The sequence below is a fragment of the Rhinopithecus bieti genome, unplaced genomic scaffold (assembly GCF_001698545.2).
Source record: "Rhinopithecus bieti isolate Rb0 unplaced genomic scaffold, ASM169854v2 scaffold_29928, whole genome shotgun sequence".
NCBI classification, from domain to species: domain Eukaryota; kingdom Metazoa; phylum Chordata; class Mammalia; order Primates; family Cercopithecidae; genus Rhinopithecus; species Rhinopithecus bieti.
Window position 1 is genome coordinate 2,371,954 of NW_016814053.1, and position 15,607 is coordinate 2,387,560.

The 15,607-nt window shown below is 41.8% G+C and overlaps 1 protein-coding gene across 1 annotated transcript in view; it reads right to left on the reverse strand.

Annotated features, from left to right (window-relative positions):
- Positions 1–15,607, reverse strand: part of NIN (ninein) — a 112,400-nt gene that overhangs the window by 14,691 nt on the left and 82,102 nt on the right. Inside the window, 7 exon segments of the mRNA XM_017849455.1 lie at positions 1,417–1,518; positions 4,036–4,182; positions 5,563–5,742; positions 8,152–8,298; positions 10,318–10,431; positions 11,136–11,258; positions 14,940–15,053. Of these exon segments, the coding sequence (XP_017704944.1) occupies positions 1,417–1,518; positions 4,036–4,182; positions 5,563–5,742; positions 8,152–8,298; positions 10,318–10,431; positions 11,136–11,258; positions 14,940–15,053 (927 nt within the window).

The following is a 15,607-nucleotide window of genomic DNA, read 5'->3' on the forward strand; positions in this document are numbered from 1 at the left end:
TTTTTGAGATGGAGTCCGGCTTTGTTGCCCAGGCTGGAGTGCAGTGGTGTGATCTCGGCTCTCTGCAACTTCTGCCTCCCGGGTTCAAGCAGTTCTCCTGCCTCGGCCTCCTGAGTAGCTAGGATCACAGGCGCCCACCACCATGCCCAGCTAGTTTTTTTGTATTTTTAGTGGAGATGGGGTTTCACCATGTTGGCCAGGCTGGTCTCGAACTCCTGACCTCAGGTGATCCACCTGCCTCGGCCTCCCAAAGTGCTGGGATTATATGTGTGAGCCTCTGTGCCTGGCCCCATTTCTTCTTATAATTCTGGATTTAAAAATATGTGTATACATAGTACTTTTTAAGAGCACAAAAAGAATTTCTACATGTTCTTCTCTGCCTTACATAAGTCTTATAGTTCACTAAATGTTAGATTGACTAATTTCATCTACCCAACATATATCAATGAAATCCTTAAGAAGGATTTATACATAAGTTTGTTTTCTGAATACTTAGTTTAATTATAGGATATAACAATCTAGAAGACTGGAACCCAAAGTCCAAGCTGACAAGTTAGTTTTACAAATCCAGTTTCTTCTTTTTCTTTCTTTTTGAGACAGGGTCTCTCTCTGTTGCTCAGGCTGGAGTGCAGTGGCGTGATCTCGGCTCACTGCTACCTCCAACTCCTGTGCTCAAGCAATCCCCCTGCCTCAGCCTCTCAGGTAGCTGGGACTACAGGTATATACCACCATACCTGGCTAATTTTTGTGTTTTTTTTTTTTTTTGTAGAGACAGGGTTTCGCCATGTTGCCTAGGCTGGTCTTGAACTTCTGGACTTAAGCCATTTGACTGCCTCAGCCTCCCAAAGTGCTGAGATTACAGGTGTGAGCTACCATGCCTGGCCACAAATACATTTTCATAGTTATTAGATGTACCTCTCACAAAAGCAGTACTGAGTTCTAAATGTAGTAATGAAGAATAGCAGCACTTGAAATGAAAACTTCCAAATGTTAGTGCTCTCAAATTTCCCGCATGAATTTCCCAACTGAAGAGGGTGCTAGAGATCAATCATGTCTATAAAATGCGGCAATATAGGAGGGATCAGGGGAACTGGCATAAACACGGTGATGGCAAGAGTGCTCAGGGCCCCTTGGCTGATCAGAGAGTCCCTGCAACCTGGATTTGCAGAGGTACAGGTCTTTGCATTTTAGGTCATCATTATTACTTCCTCTGAAAAGCAGTATGGCTTCCTATGACAGTATAATTAAGCAAAGTTGTCTATAAAACTTGGTAAGACAGACCAAAGAATTCAACTTGGCAGTGTACTTAGATTTTCACAACGGGAATTCAATGCCATGTCTAGTCTCTCCCAACAAATGGCTCATTCATGGATTAAAATATTCTTCATAGCTAAGGCCATCTGCTGAGAAACTTACCTCCATGAGCTGCTCATCCAGTTTTACTTGTTTCTTTTTCAGGCCTTCATTTTCCAAATGAATTGTTTCCAATTCTTGTTCAAGGGAATTCATCTGACTGACCTGTTTAAAAAAACAAAATATTCCCTTTAAACAAAAACAAAAACACTTGAGTTGCTCTAGTTTATTTTGACAAATCTGTGGTTGTCAGAAATCTCAACTCTTGGAAGAAAGCCAAGTTAATTCAGTGACAGAAAACAAATAATACAATTCAGTGTATTGCTTACATTTAAGTGATCTAGTTTTAATCACCTGTCATCATAGAGAATAGATTCCTTAAGGCAGCTGGCTTTTAAACTTGGATGCCACCCACTGTAAGAAATACATTTTATCTTACAACACAGCACACACACCCATACATATGTACAGTACATAGGTACATATCACTGAAATATCCTTACCATGGACCATGTACTCTGATATTTTGTGTATTTTATTAATAAAAAATGCTGGTTTCCATTAAGTTGATTTCATAATCTTCTACTATGGATCTGCAGTGGGAAAAATACTGTCTTAAGGCAAAGTTAAAGGCTTAAAATTGAGAGTACATAAAACCTGATTTATATAACTTTTCAATTTTAAAGATTTCATGAGTGCTTTTTATTTTTATTTTTTTTTTGAGATGAAGTTCACTCTGTTACCCAGGCTGGAGTGCAGTGGCACAATCTCAGCTCACTGCAACCTTTGCTTCCTGGGTTCAAGCGATTTTCCTGCCTCAGCCTCCCGAGTAGCTGGGACTGCAGGTGTGCACTACTGTGCGCAGCTAATTTTTTGTATTTTTTTTTTAGAGATGAGGGTTCACCATGTTGGTGAGGCTGGTCTCGAACTCCTAACCTCATGATCTGCCCACCTTGGCCTCCCAAAGTGCTGGGATAATAGGCATGAGCCACCGCATCCAGCCTCACTTTTATAACTCTTACTACAGGAAGAACCTAGTGAGCTATGGGACACTGAGTCAGAATATTGCTCAGTAAAAAACATACAACACTATCTTAGAAAGCTGATTTTGCTTCTATCAAAAAGAACTGAAGAGAACAGCAAGAATTGTGAAGCAGAAGTGTAGTCTTCCAGGTCCGTTTTAAAATTCAATATAAATGAAAAGCCTAGCACAGACTTTTTTCCCCCAATGAGCAGCTAAATGAAACCCATTTTCTTTCTGCAAAGTTTACTTGAATGTACCTGAAATTAAATGACATTTCGGCTTTAGAGCACAACCAGGCCTTCTTACTGCAAATGGTCACAACTTTCACAAAAAACAAAATTTTATGAATATTTTATAATGAAATATTTTCTCAGATTTCTAAACAAACCATTTTTTTTAACAAAGAGGTAATAGTGAAAACTGAGTTTCAGTTTAGAAAAAGAAAACAGCTCTGAGAAGTCTGGTCTGAACTCTAACTTCATGGGACAAATTACAGAAAGCAAACTGAGTGGCACTACAGAGCTGTGACCATAGGGTAGCCAGCCTCCCAGAGGCCGTAAAGAGCCCCACCTCCAGGTATTCACACCCTTATACAGTCCCCTCCCACACTATACTAGGGTTAGTCTGCGTGACAAATACAATGCAGCAGAAATGTTGGTATGTCACTTGCAGGCTTAGATCATACAAGGGACCACAGCTTCTGTCTTGGTCTTTTGGTCTCAGTGTCTGTTTCATCACTTCTTCTAGGGGAAGCCAGATGTTATACCCTAAGAAAAGGCCCAGGTAGTGAAGAGCTGAGGTCTCAGGCAAGCAGCCAGCAAGGAACAGGAGCCTCTTGCTAACAGTTGCATGCATGAGCTTGGAAAGTAGATCCTCTAGCCCCCGTGAAGCCTTCAGGCAACTGCAGGCCTGGCCAACATCTAGACTGCATCCTCATGAGAGCCTTGAGTTGGACCACCCAGCTAAGCTGCTTCTGAATTCTTAACTTGTAGATAAAGACAACAAATGTTGTTTTAAGTTGTTACATAACAATAAAACGTACAGCCCATATTAAGATGTTTCTAATATTCGGGTGATAAATATTTTGCCAACTTATAAAGCTTCTAATACTAATAAAGATGATTAACTGCCTTCTTTAAGAAAGGTTAAATTGTTTTTCTTTTCTTTTTTTTTTTTTGAGACAGAGTCTCACTCTGTCACCCAGGCTGGAGTGCACTGGTGCAATCTTGGCTCACTACAACCTCTGCCTTCCCGGTTCCAGCAATTCTCCTGCCTCAGCCTCCCGAGTAGCTAGGACTATAGGCACGTGCCACCACACCTGGCTAATTTTTGTATTTTTTAGTAGAGATGGGGTTTTACCATGTTGGCCAGACTGGTCTCAAACTTCTGACCTCGTGATCCGCCCACATCGGCCTCCCAAAGTGCTGGGATTACAGGTGTGAGCCACCGCACCCAGCCAAATTGTTGTTTTTTTCCAACCATTATTCAATCAAAAAGAACCATGATGCTATTTTGACAAGAGAACATCAGCATAAAGAGATATATGCCAAAATATGCCATCGTAATCATTTCCTTAGAAGTACACCTGAGAAGAAACACACTTAGGAACATATTATAGTGAGAACACAGACGCACGCCATATATTCTCAAAAACTCACCTTCCTGTTAGTAGGAGATCGTTCTTTCTGAAACTGATCACACTCTCTCTTTAAGCTCAATTTTTCTTGCTCTGTGGGTTTCATGGTACCTGATGGGTTTAGATGTTTTTGGTGCTTGGGAAGAAGATTGGATTCCAGTTGACGGACCTATCAAGAACAAATGTAAGAGGAAGAAATGCTAATACAATCACCCAGCCAGCAAAAACAACAAACATAGGGCAAGTTTTAATTCAGTACTTGGGTCCTGTTATAACTTTCTTTTTCAGTCAAGCCTGTAAATACTCGAAGCTAGCTTTTCTGGATTTCAAAAGACCCTTTCTAGGTAAGTCTGCTTAGGTCTACAAACCCAAGACTGTAGGAACAAGACAGGGAAGAGGAGACTTCTGGGTCTACTAACTCTCCAGGAGTCACCAGTGTATGTGATGTGGCTGCCAGGAAAGCAGGCACAGCAGTCCCAGGCCCTTTTTTTCTGACATGAACACTACTTTTAGGAGAGAATGGGCTGACAGTCCCATCTGCTCTTATTGGACTGTTCACATCTAAAACAGTTCTATGAGGACATGAACCATGTCTGTCCTGCTCACCACTGCAGCGTCAGTGATAGCAGCTTCTGGCATGGAGTAGACGTTCTAAATAAGTATCTGCGACTCTTCAGAGTTCCTCCTCAAAAGAGGTGTTAAGCATAGGTTAAATATCACTGGGAGACTATGCACCAGAGGTAAGGAATTCCAGCACCAAGTTGGTGGTTGGAAAAGACCTTTAAAGATGATTCTAACCTTGAAATGCTGTCTTTTATTTTTATTTATTTTTTATTTATTTTTTTTTGAGGGCGGAGTCCTCGCTCTGTGCCCGGAGCTGGAGGTGCAGTGGCCGCGATGCTCAGGCTCACTGCAAGGCTCCGGCCCTCCGCGGTTCCGCCATTCTCGCTGCCTCAGTCTCCCCCGAGTAGCTGGGAGCTACAGGCGCCCGCCCACCGTCCCCGGCCCCCTAGTTTTTGTAATTTTTAGTGGAGACGTGGGTTTTGCACCGTGTTAGCCAGGATGGTCTGCGATCTCCCTGACCTCGTGATCTGCCGCCGTCTCGGCGCTCCCAAAGTGCTGGGATTACAGGCTTGAGCCACCGCGCCCGGCCTAAATGCTGTCTTTTAAAGGAGGCACCTTTTTCTCTCGTGAGGAGTTATTTAGACCTGCAAGATCTGAGTCTGGTTTTACCATTTTTGTACACTAGTCTTGGTGGCTGGCTAATGTGAAGAATACACGGTTCACATAATTTCCATGAGTCTACATTTTGGATATGAAGATTAAAGTCAAATATATTTTAATATAAAACTACTGTAATATTTTATAAACATCAGGATAAAATTATATGTGAGTAAATGATAAATTACACATTCTTAAAATAAGTCTGCTATATAGCAAGATACTCAAATCCATACCTTAGAACCATTCCAATCATATCCAACATTCATTTTCATATCAAACTAGTCATTTTCAAACATATGCCATGATGTGCAGCTTCTCAAGTTACCTTCTCCCGGGAGTGCGTAAGTTCTGCTTTGGTGTTCTGTACCACGGTCTGGAGCCTCTCATTCTCTTGCCAAAGCAGCTGCTGTTCCTCATTCATCAGATGATCCAACTTGTCCCAGGACAGCCTTTTCTGCTGGTTATGGAGCCCTGATGGATGAGTAGCTATTTCTGGGGCCCAGCTCTTAAGAGAATTGTAGAGTGTAAGCCTTATAAAACAAGCTATTGGGTAATTTCTGTTTTGAGACAGATGTCATATTTACCCAATGACAATGACGCCTAGTAAGTACCTTTCAATTGTCCCCTCAGTCTTCTAATGAAAGTATGTGTATGTACATATAAATAAGAATAAAACAATATTCTTGAAGTTTGATTTTAAAAAAAAGGTTTGGAGAGTCTCTGTTTAAAATGGTCTTTGACAAAACAGCCATGTCATTTCCAATAATGAATATGACTGAAGGGCAAGGTCCAGTTCCATAAAGGACTCAAGTGCATTGAGATTGGTGGCTCAAAAGTTGCTTCATTCTGGCCGAGCGTGGTGGCTCACGCCTGTAATCCCAGCACTTTGGGAGGTCGAGGCGGGCAGATCACGAGGTCAGGAGATCGAGACCATCCTGGCTAACAGCATGAAACCCCATCTCTACTAAAAATACAAAAAAATTGGCCGGGCATGGTGGCGGGCGCCTATTGTCCCAGCTACTCGGGAGGCTGAGGCAGGAGAATGGCATGAACCCGGGAGGCGGAGGTTGCAGTGAGCTGAGATCGCGCCACTGCACTCCACCCTGGGCAACAGAGTGAGACTCTGTCTCAAAAAAAATAAATAAATAAAGTTGCTTCATTCTTATGAAGTTATCTTTGAGCCCAGAAGATATTCATTTGATTCACAGAGGACATAAAGAGAAAGCTGAAATGCACTGCTAACTCGAAAGCTTTCACAAGCTAAACTCTACTTTCATTTTCACATATGCAATCATATCCTTTTTTTAGAATTCAAAGCACATATTGTCCATGTAATTAACATCTGAATTCAAAAATGTGCTTTCAGCTACCAAAGTGATTTTCTGGATCTTGAAAATGATTTAAAAAATAAAAAAGATAACACAAATAGATAAGCCTCTTGCCTTTTAAACCAAACATGAAAAAAAAAAGGTACAATCTCATTTTGAGAAAGTCAACCCAGAAGTAATTTCAAAAATGGAAATGTTTTTGAGACAGAGTCTCACTCTGTCACCCAGGCTGGAGTGCAGTGGCACGATCTCAGCTCACTGCAACCTCCACCTCCTGGGCTCAAGCAATTCTTATGCCTCAGCCTTCCCAGCAGCTGGGATTAGGGGGGGCGTGTACTACCACACCTGGCTAATTTTTTTTTTTTTTGAGACAAAATCTAGCTCTGTCGCTTAGGCTTGAGTGCAGTGGCACGATCTCGGCTCACTGCAACCTCTGCCTCTCGGGTTCAAGAGATTCTCCTGCCTTAGCCTCCCAAGTAGCTGGGATTACAGGCACCTGCCACCATGCCCACCTAACTTTTGTATTTTTAGTAGAGATGGGGTTTCCCCGTGTCGGGCAGGCTGGTCTTGAACTCCTGACCTCGTGATCCATCCGCCTAGGCCTCCCAAAGTGCTGGGATTACAAGCATGAGCCACCACACCCGGCCATTTTTGTATTTGTAGCAGAGACAGGATTTTGCCATGTTGGTCAGGCTGGTCTTGAACTCCTGGCCTCAAGTAGTCTGCCTGCCTCAGCCTCCCAAAGTGCTGGAATTACAGGCATGAGCCACCACGCCCAGCCCAAAACAACTATCTTATTTTTTTACAAAAATTTCACCAAGAGAATTAGTGTCTACTTTTATTGTAGGACAAAATCTTGACATCTACCCCAAAACTGACATCTATAACATTGTTCTTAATTTATTTGCACTCAGATTAGGCAGCACTGTAACTTACTAAAATGAGACACTTTCTACCACACCACCATAATGTGTCAGCCAGCTAACGCTTTAATCAGTTCTTCCTGGACTTTCTCGTGCCACAGCAACCTATCTGTAGCAATGAATTATCTCCTGAGAGTCAATACTATTGTTTTATGCCTTTTTAGCAGAAGTTGTACTTTTTTGCAAGTCTGTGTATATGTTCCCAGATTAATTTCTTTCCATGTTTTTCTTCACTTGATTTTTTTAAGGTCCACAAATACTGTTATCTACCATTTAACAAAATGTTTTAGTTTTGTTATTACAAAACTCAATTCAGTCATGGTCTTCTGACTTGCTCAATACAAAAAAAAGACCTGTTTTATATCATTATGGTTTCATCTATATGAAGTTTAGAAAAAAGCATCCCTAAACTACAGTGGCAGAGGGTACAAAAGTGGTTCCCTTGGGGTTACCAACTAGAGGGAACAAGAGAGAGCCTGTTGGGTGCTCGAAATTTTCTGCCTTTTTATCTAAGTGATGGTTATACAAACACATACATACAGATACATAAAATATGCATATTTATATATACATGCATATACATATAATAACCAAGTTGTAGACTTAAGATGTGTATGCTTTACTGTAAATAACTTATACCTAAATAAAAAAAGAACAAATCACCTTGCCACCAGCATTCTGAAGTTGCTTATGCAAAGACATCAGTTCTTGTTTTAAAGCCTCCTTTTCCTGCTGAGTCACTCGCAGGTCAGATTTCATTCGGGACATTTGCAGGTTTACATTCTGCAGGGTGTCTTCTAAATTCTGAACCTGTATCATGACAATGATCTTTTACCGCTACACAAACTTGTGGTCTCACCTCTAGCATGTTCAGGAATGAATAAGGACAAAAGAACTTTCAGGTCCCTTTGTTTCTCTTTACTAAATCCAGCTTTCTTGTCAGTAGCTCAGGGGAAACCCAGGATAGTATGTATATTTACAGGATGTTAAATTATATTTAGGACAATGATGAACTATGTCTGGCGCAAGGTATTGCTGATAGTCATCTGGTAGATTACTAAATGGTATCTTATAGAACCAGTGGGTACCAACTGGTATCACAAAAGATGGTTTCACTGATTTTTGTAGAAATTATGTTTTAGCCTGAGATGTTGGACTGTAAAGGGCCCTCTTAGTTGAAAATAAAAATGCGGCTGGGCGCAGTGGCTCAAGCCTGTAATCCCAGCACTTTGGGAGGCCGAGACGGGCGGATCATGAGGTCAGGAGATCGAGATCACCATCCTGGCTAACACGGTGAAACCCCGTCTCTACTAAAAAATACAAAAAAAACTAGCCCGGCAAGGTGGTGGGCGCCTGTAGTCCCAGCTACTTGGGAGGCTGAGGCAGGAGAATGGCGTAAACCCGGGAGGCGGAGCTTGCAGTGAGCTGAGATCCGGCCACTGCACTCCAGCCTGGACGACAGAGCCAGACTCCGTCTCAAAAAAAAAAAAAGAAAATAAAAATGTATACTTGTAGACTCCTATTCTAGGCTAGGCATGGTGGCTCACACCTGGAATGCCAGCACTTTGGGAGGCCAAGGCAGGGGGATCGCTTGAGCCCAGGAGTTTGAAACTAGTCTAGGCAAGATGGCAAGATCCCCATCTCTACAAAAAATAAAAAGCCGAGTGTGGTGGCGTGCGCTTGTAGTCCCAGCTACCTGGAAGGCTGAGGTGGAAGAATCCTTTGAGCCCAGGAGTTTGAGGTGGCAGTGAGCGGTGATCCAGCCTGGGATACAAAGGGAGACCTCATCTTTTTTTTTTTTTTTTTTTTGGAGACAGAGTCTTGCTCTGTTGCCCAGGCTGGATGGAGTGCAGTGGTGTGATCTTGGCTCACTGCAACCTCCACCTCCCGGGAGCCATTCTCCTGCCTCAGCCCCCCAAGTAGCTGGGACTACAGGCGCCCACCACCACGCCTGGCTAATTCTTTATATTTTTAGTAGAGACGGGGTTTCACTGTGTTAGCCAGGATAGTCTCGATCTCCTGACCTCATGATCCGCCTGCCTCAGCCTCCCAAAGTGCTGGGATGACAGGCATGAGCCACTGCGCCTGGCTGAGACATCACCTCTTAAAGAAGAATCCTATTTTACGCTAATATTGCATATAAATTCCAATTTAAAAAATTTAAATTCATAAAAGGAATGTTGATACAGATCTTTAAAATAGGGTATACACTGCCTTAGAAGTCCTATTTATAAATTAGGAACAAGCAGTCACTTTTATGCACTATTCTGAAGCCTTCATAATTAATAAACTTTGAGGGAAATATTATTTAAATTATTGTGCCACAATATATTTGAAATATTATTTAAATCATTTTGTCACACTACATTTACTTTTTTTTTTTTTGAGATGGAGTCTCGCTCTGTCGTCCAGGCCCAAGTGTACTAGCGTGATCTCAGCTCACTGCAGCCTCCGCCTCCTAGGTTCAAACAATTCTCCTGCCTCAGCCTTCAGAGTAGCTGGGACTACAGGCACGTGACACCACAGCTGGCTTTTTTTTTTTTTTAATTTTTAGTAGAGATGAGGTTGCACCATGTTGGTCAGGCTAGTCTCAAACTCCTGACTTCAAGTGATCTCCCTACCTCGGCCTCCCAAAGTGCTGGGATAACAGGCGTGAGCCACCATGCCCAGCCTTGCCACGCTATAAACACACATCAAACATTGGTCAAATTGAATCATTTGGAACCCTCTTATGCTACTTCTACCTGGAACATTCTTTTTCCTGGGATTTTTGTTGGAAGATCTAGGAGAATACTAACTGTGAAGATGAAACAAGAATTGTCCACATACCTTTTCCTGAGAAGCCACCAGCTGTGACTTTAAGCTCGCACTCTCATGTTCCCAGGATTTCTGTTCCTGCTTCATCGTCTCAATTCTGTGCTCTAAAAGACTTGATTTTGCCAACTGTTTCAGGAAGGGAAAAGAGGTAAGAGGGCATTTTTGCAAACATAGCCTTAATTTATATGCCTGCACTTACATTGTCAAGAATAAGTACCATCTGTTTATGTGGGGGAGCAGGACAAGGTCAAAGGAAATGGTCTTCCTAGCTCCAAATCAAGACAAACCAAAGACTGTTTTATACGCCTAATTTTGAGGAGTTGCTTCTTTTTGGAAATTTCCTATTTTTCTTTTCTACTGCTTCATGTTTTGAGGGTGGAAGATGGTAAGCTGGAAGGCCGTTAAAAATCTCAAGAGCACACCACAGGAAGAAAACACAGAATATCTATTAAGGTAAGTAGGGGAAAAAGGTGGTGTTTTTGGATTTGCTAAAGAAGATAAAATAGAAAAAAAGTGTTTGTCTATAAAATTGACCTCAGATTATTAAACACATTTATATTATAACAAAATAGTATAAAGTAGTACTGTGATATGATGAGACAAATTTTATATTATCGAGTTTAATAATATAATTAGTAAACAACTAATTTAGACTCCATCAGTCTTGGCTGCAGGAAGTCTAGGGTCATAGAATGCCAAAGAAATGTTGCTCCAGGACACTCTGGAACAACAGACTACCACAGAAGGCCCCTGTGCCACTGTTCACAGAGAAAGGTTCATTATAGTGTGTATTGTATACGATGATGGCAAAGTCTTATTATTTTTACTACCTTATCAACACAGCTATTTAATTCCTCACTCAGAGCTTCCTTTTCTTTCAGCAGTTTTTCATTGTAGCTTAGAACACTAGAGACTTTTTGCTGGAAGTCAGAGAGATCGGGACATCTGTGCAGCTGTAAGAGATAAACAAATGAGCCATCCCATCATATCTCATAGCTGTAAGTACAAAGGGGTATTTCTAAATAAGGCATTTTCACAGCTGCTGCTATTTGCCTATCTGTAGATATTTCAGAGGACATAAACTCTAGCAGAGACTATAATAAACTTCAAGGATTCCCTTCTGGCTTCTCTCTGCTCCCCAGTTGACTGTTGAAATGTCTGCTTAGGTAGATTCAACCAGACAGACATTGTTAAATAATGATCCTAGCTCTCCATTTTACCTTCAGGGTAAAATAACATACTGCCATTCTGTCATCAATTTAACACATGTGGTATATTACATTTTCCTCATGCTTTTAACTAGAAAAATGTTTTTCAAAAAATCAGTCAAGACTAGAGAATTGGGCTGTGGGGGTGGCTCACACCTGTAATCCCAGCACTTTGGGAAGCCAAGGTGGGGAGGATCACTTGACGTCAAGAGTTTGAGGTCAGCCTGGTGAACATGGTGAAACCCCGTCTTTATTAAAAATACAAAAATTAGCCAGACATTGTGGTGAACGCCTGTAATCTCAGCCACTTGGGAGGCTGAGGCAGGAGAATCGCTTGAACCTGGGAGGTGGAGGCTGCAGTGAGCCGAGATGACTGCACTCCAGGCTGCGCGACAGAGACTCTGTCTCCAAAACAAAAGCACCCTAGAATTGGCATGGACCACACACAAGGTATGCGGCAAAACCCAAAGGCAAGTTTAAAGATAAAACCGTGTTTTCAGCTTGTTCCCTGTACTCTTCCTTTCAGAAGATGCCTACGCTGACTGGCCGGTAAAATGTTGTTGGCGTGAACACACTGGCTTTTCCTCTCTACTTGATGAAATCAAGACAAACCAAATACTGTTTTTATTCCTTTTCCACATCAATGCTGGTACTAATCTCATTTTGGGCTGGATAATTCTTCGTCAGGAGCTGGGGGTCAGGGGACATTCTGGACATTGTAGGCTGTTTCACAGCATCTCTGGCTTTATTCACAAGATGCCAGTAACCCCCTAGCTTCCAGTTGTGAAAGTAAAAAATGTGCCTAGACACTGATAAATGTTCTGGGGTGGGAGAGCAATCCTCATCCCCTCACCCTGTTGAGAACCCACGCTTTAAAGAGGCTGTTTCTTATACTTAACCCTTTCCCATAGTTCATAGGTTTTTAACTTTCCTCTATTTCACCTGGCTCTTCAATTCTTTATTATTATGATTTTACGACCATCTTTCTACTTCCTGAACCTGAAATTCTTTCACATTTAGCTGTAGGAATAGACCTTCAGGGATGAATCTTGTTTCAACTGGCGACAAATCCAGCATACCTTACAAATCTGAACAAGTCAGAAGGATATAGGAAAATGTATTTTGAAATGCCTGGGCACTGGTTTAATAAAGGACCTTCTACTTTATCCACTGCCTTGCCTCCCCACCCTCCAGACACCCATAAAGCTTGATACCACTTTGGATGTCTGTAAACTGGCATGTGACTTCTGCTAATGCTATCTGTGTTTCCTTTCAGTGCAACAAATAACACACATAGATGTGCTTCGTGAACTATGAATCACAGTAGCATACACAGTGACACATGCCTTCTAGGTCCATGTTGTATAACAGCAATGATAGGCTGATACTACCCTATTCTTGGGATCCAAAAGGATCCAGGTGCCTGATAAAACAGCTTTCTACCAAAAGCAGACCAGGCTATTTCTTCATCTCACTATTTATACCAATGCCTCTGTTTAAAAAATAAATAAATAAATAAATGAAAAGGTGCTGAATGACGTCCTCATCATGTTATTTTTCTCCTAGCTCTGCTCCTTTCCTTCTGTTCTCCAGCTTAGCAAAGCCACAAAGCACACATTTCCCATACTATGAATTTGAAACCAATCATTATCATCTAAAGGCTGAACAACAGATAGGCTTTCAAAAAGTCAAGGAAAAAAGAATGTTCAAGTTAATTAGGATAAAGTTGGTAATAACGGCCTTGGAATACCTCACCCCACAGAAAGGCCCTATGAGTTTTAACTTCTGTTATGTTTGTATGGACAGGCAACTTCTCTAGTCACAGCAGAACATGCATTTTGCATAGCAGTAGTTGACTTGAAAAGGTTCTTATAAAGCATTTATTGAGTACCAGTACTGTACTAGGCATTATGGAAGACACACATACCCTGAGGGTTTTATAATGCTATTAAGAAAGCCAGACTCATAGGAGTCAATCAGATCAACATAAACATAATACCAGATGGTATAGACTCAATGTTTCCACATTCAGGAGAGGACAACTTTGCGCTTACAGGCTGAAGACACAGATGTAAGAAAGAAAATTTTATATGAGTGCCATCACAATCTGATGCTGAAGTAAACAAATGGAATAACTAAATTTTCCTACTATAAATCCGTATTGTTCCAATTGAAAGACTCCTGTAAATACTGAAAATTAAAACAGGACAATGTTTAGGACACAATTTTTTTTCCAACAATGCATTTCTCCATAAGAGGATATACTTTTAAGTTATCTCTTTCAATTTTCATATTTAAAATAAGCCTTTTTTCTTTTTGAGACAGAGTGTTCTGTCGCCCAGGCTGGAGTGCAGGGGCACAGTAGTGCAATCTCAGCTCACTGGAGGCTTGACTTCCCGACCTCAGGTGATCCTCCCATCTCAGCCTCCTGAGTAGCTGGGACTACAGGTGCACACCACTACGCCCAGCTAATTTTTTGTAGAGATATGGTTTTGTCCTGTTGCCCAGGCTGGTCTCAAATTCCTGGCCTCAAGTGATCTGCCCATCTCGGCCTCCCAAAGTATTGGGATGACAGGCATGAGCCACTGCGCCTGGTCTAAAGTTAAGCCTTTGAAATTTTGAAATAGGCTTCTGAAGGCCAAATTCATAAGTGAGACTGCATGCCATCATGCTCTAGAACTGATGCCTCAGTTGCTACAGAAAAAGGCAGAAGGACCAGCTTCATCAGTGTCTCACAAATCAGTGTGAACAGAATTAGAAAAGTTATAAGCAAGATGGTCCCCCTCCTTTTAGACAAACATATGTTACTTTATCTATAACCTGACTGGGTGAAAACAATTTCTTAAACTGAAGTGGTTGGGATTCATTCATGATAATAGAATTTTAGAGTGGGCCAGATGCAGTGGCTCACACCTGTAATCCCAGCACCTTAGGGGCTGACGTGGGCGGAATGCTCGAGCCCAGAAGTTCGAGACCAGTCTGGCCAACATGGCAAAACCCCACCTCTACTAAAAACACATAAATTGTCTGGGCGTGGTGGTGGGCACCTGTAATCCCAGCTGCTCGGGAGGCTGAGGCACGAGAATTGCTTGAGCCTGGGAGCCAGAGGTTGCAGTGAACTGAGATTGCACCACTGCACTCCAGCCTAGGCAACAGAGGGAAGAAGGAAACTCTTAAAAAAAAAGGGGGGGAATTTTAGAGTATACAACATATATAAATTAGACACATGGATAATTAGCAATAGCCTTTACAAATCTGATTTTGCACTTTAGGTCCTCAACTTTGCTAAGCAGCAAGTCCTCAGCTACCAAGCTAGTTGATAGGACTCAGTACAAAAGACAACTAGTGGCTAGAAATACCAGCCCACCAGGAGCCCACCAGGTACATATTGTTCTGTGAACCTGCCTAAGCTGCACACAGCCTTACCTGTTTCATTTTCTCCAGTTCATCTTTGAGAAGGAGGTTTTCCTGTTCCACAATATGGGTCTGTATTTTAATTTCAGAGAGTTCTGCCTCTAGAGAAGACACTAAAGTGGAGGACTAAGAGAAAAATAAAAAAGTCAAACAACAGACATATTTAGACTGGGGAAACTTACTAGGTTCATTAAAGGCCATAGGAAGGAAGCAATAATATGAACTCAATGACACTGTTTTATGACCATTTTTTATCCTTATACGTAAAAGACAAACAGCATGGAAAATTCAACACCACTTCGTGCTAAAAACTCTCAATAAACTAGGTACTGATAGACTGTATCTCCAAATAATAAGAGCTATTTATGGCAAACCCACAGCCAATATACTGAATGGGTAAAAGCTGGAAGCATTCCCTTTGAAAACTGGCACAAGACAAGGATGCCCTCTCTCACCACTCTTATTCAACATAGTGTTGGAAGTTCTGGCCAGGAATTTCTTTCTCAGGCAAGAGAAAGAAATGAAGGGTATTCAAATAGGAAGAGAGAAAGTCAAATTGTCTGTTTGCAGATGACATGATTGTATATTTAGAAAACCCCATTGTTGGCCGGGCGCGGTGGCTCAAGCCTGTAATCCCAGCACTTTGGGAGGCCGAGACGGGCAGATCACGAGGTCAGGAG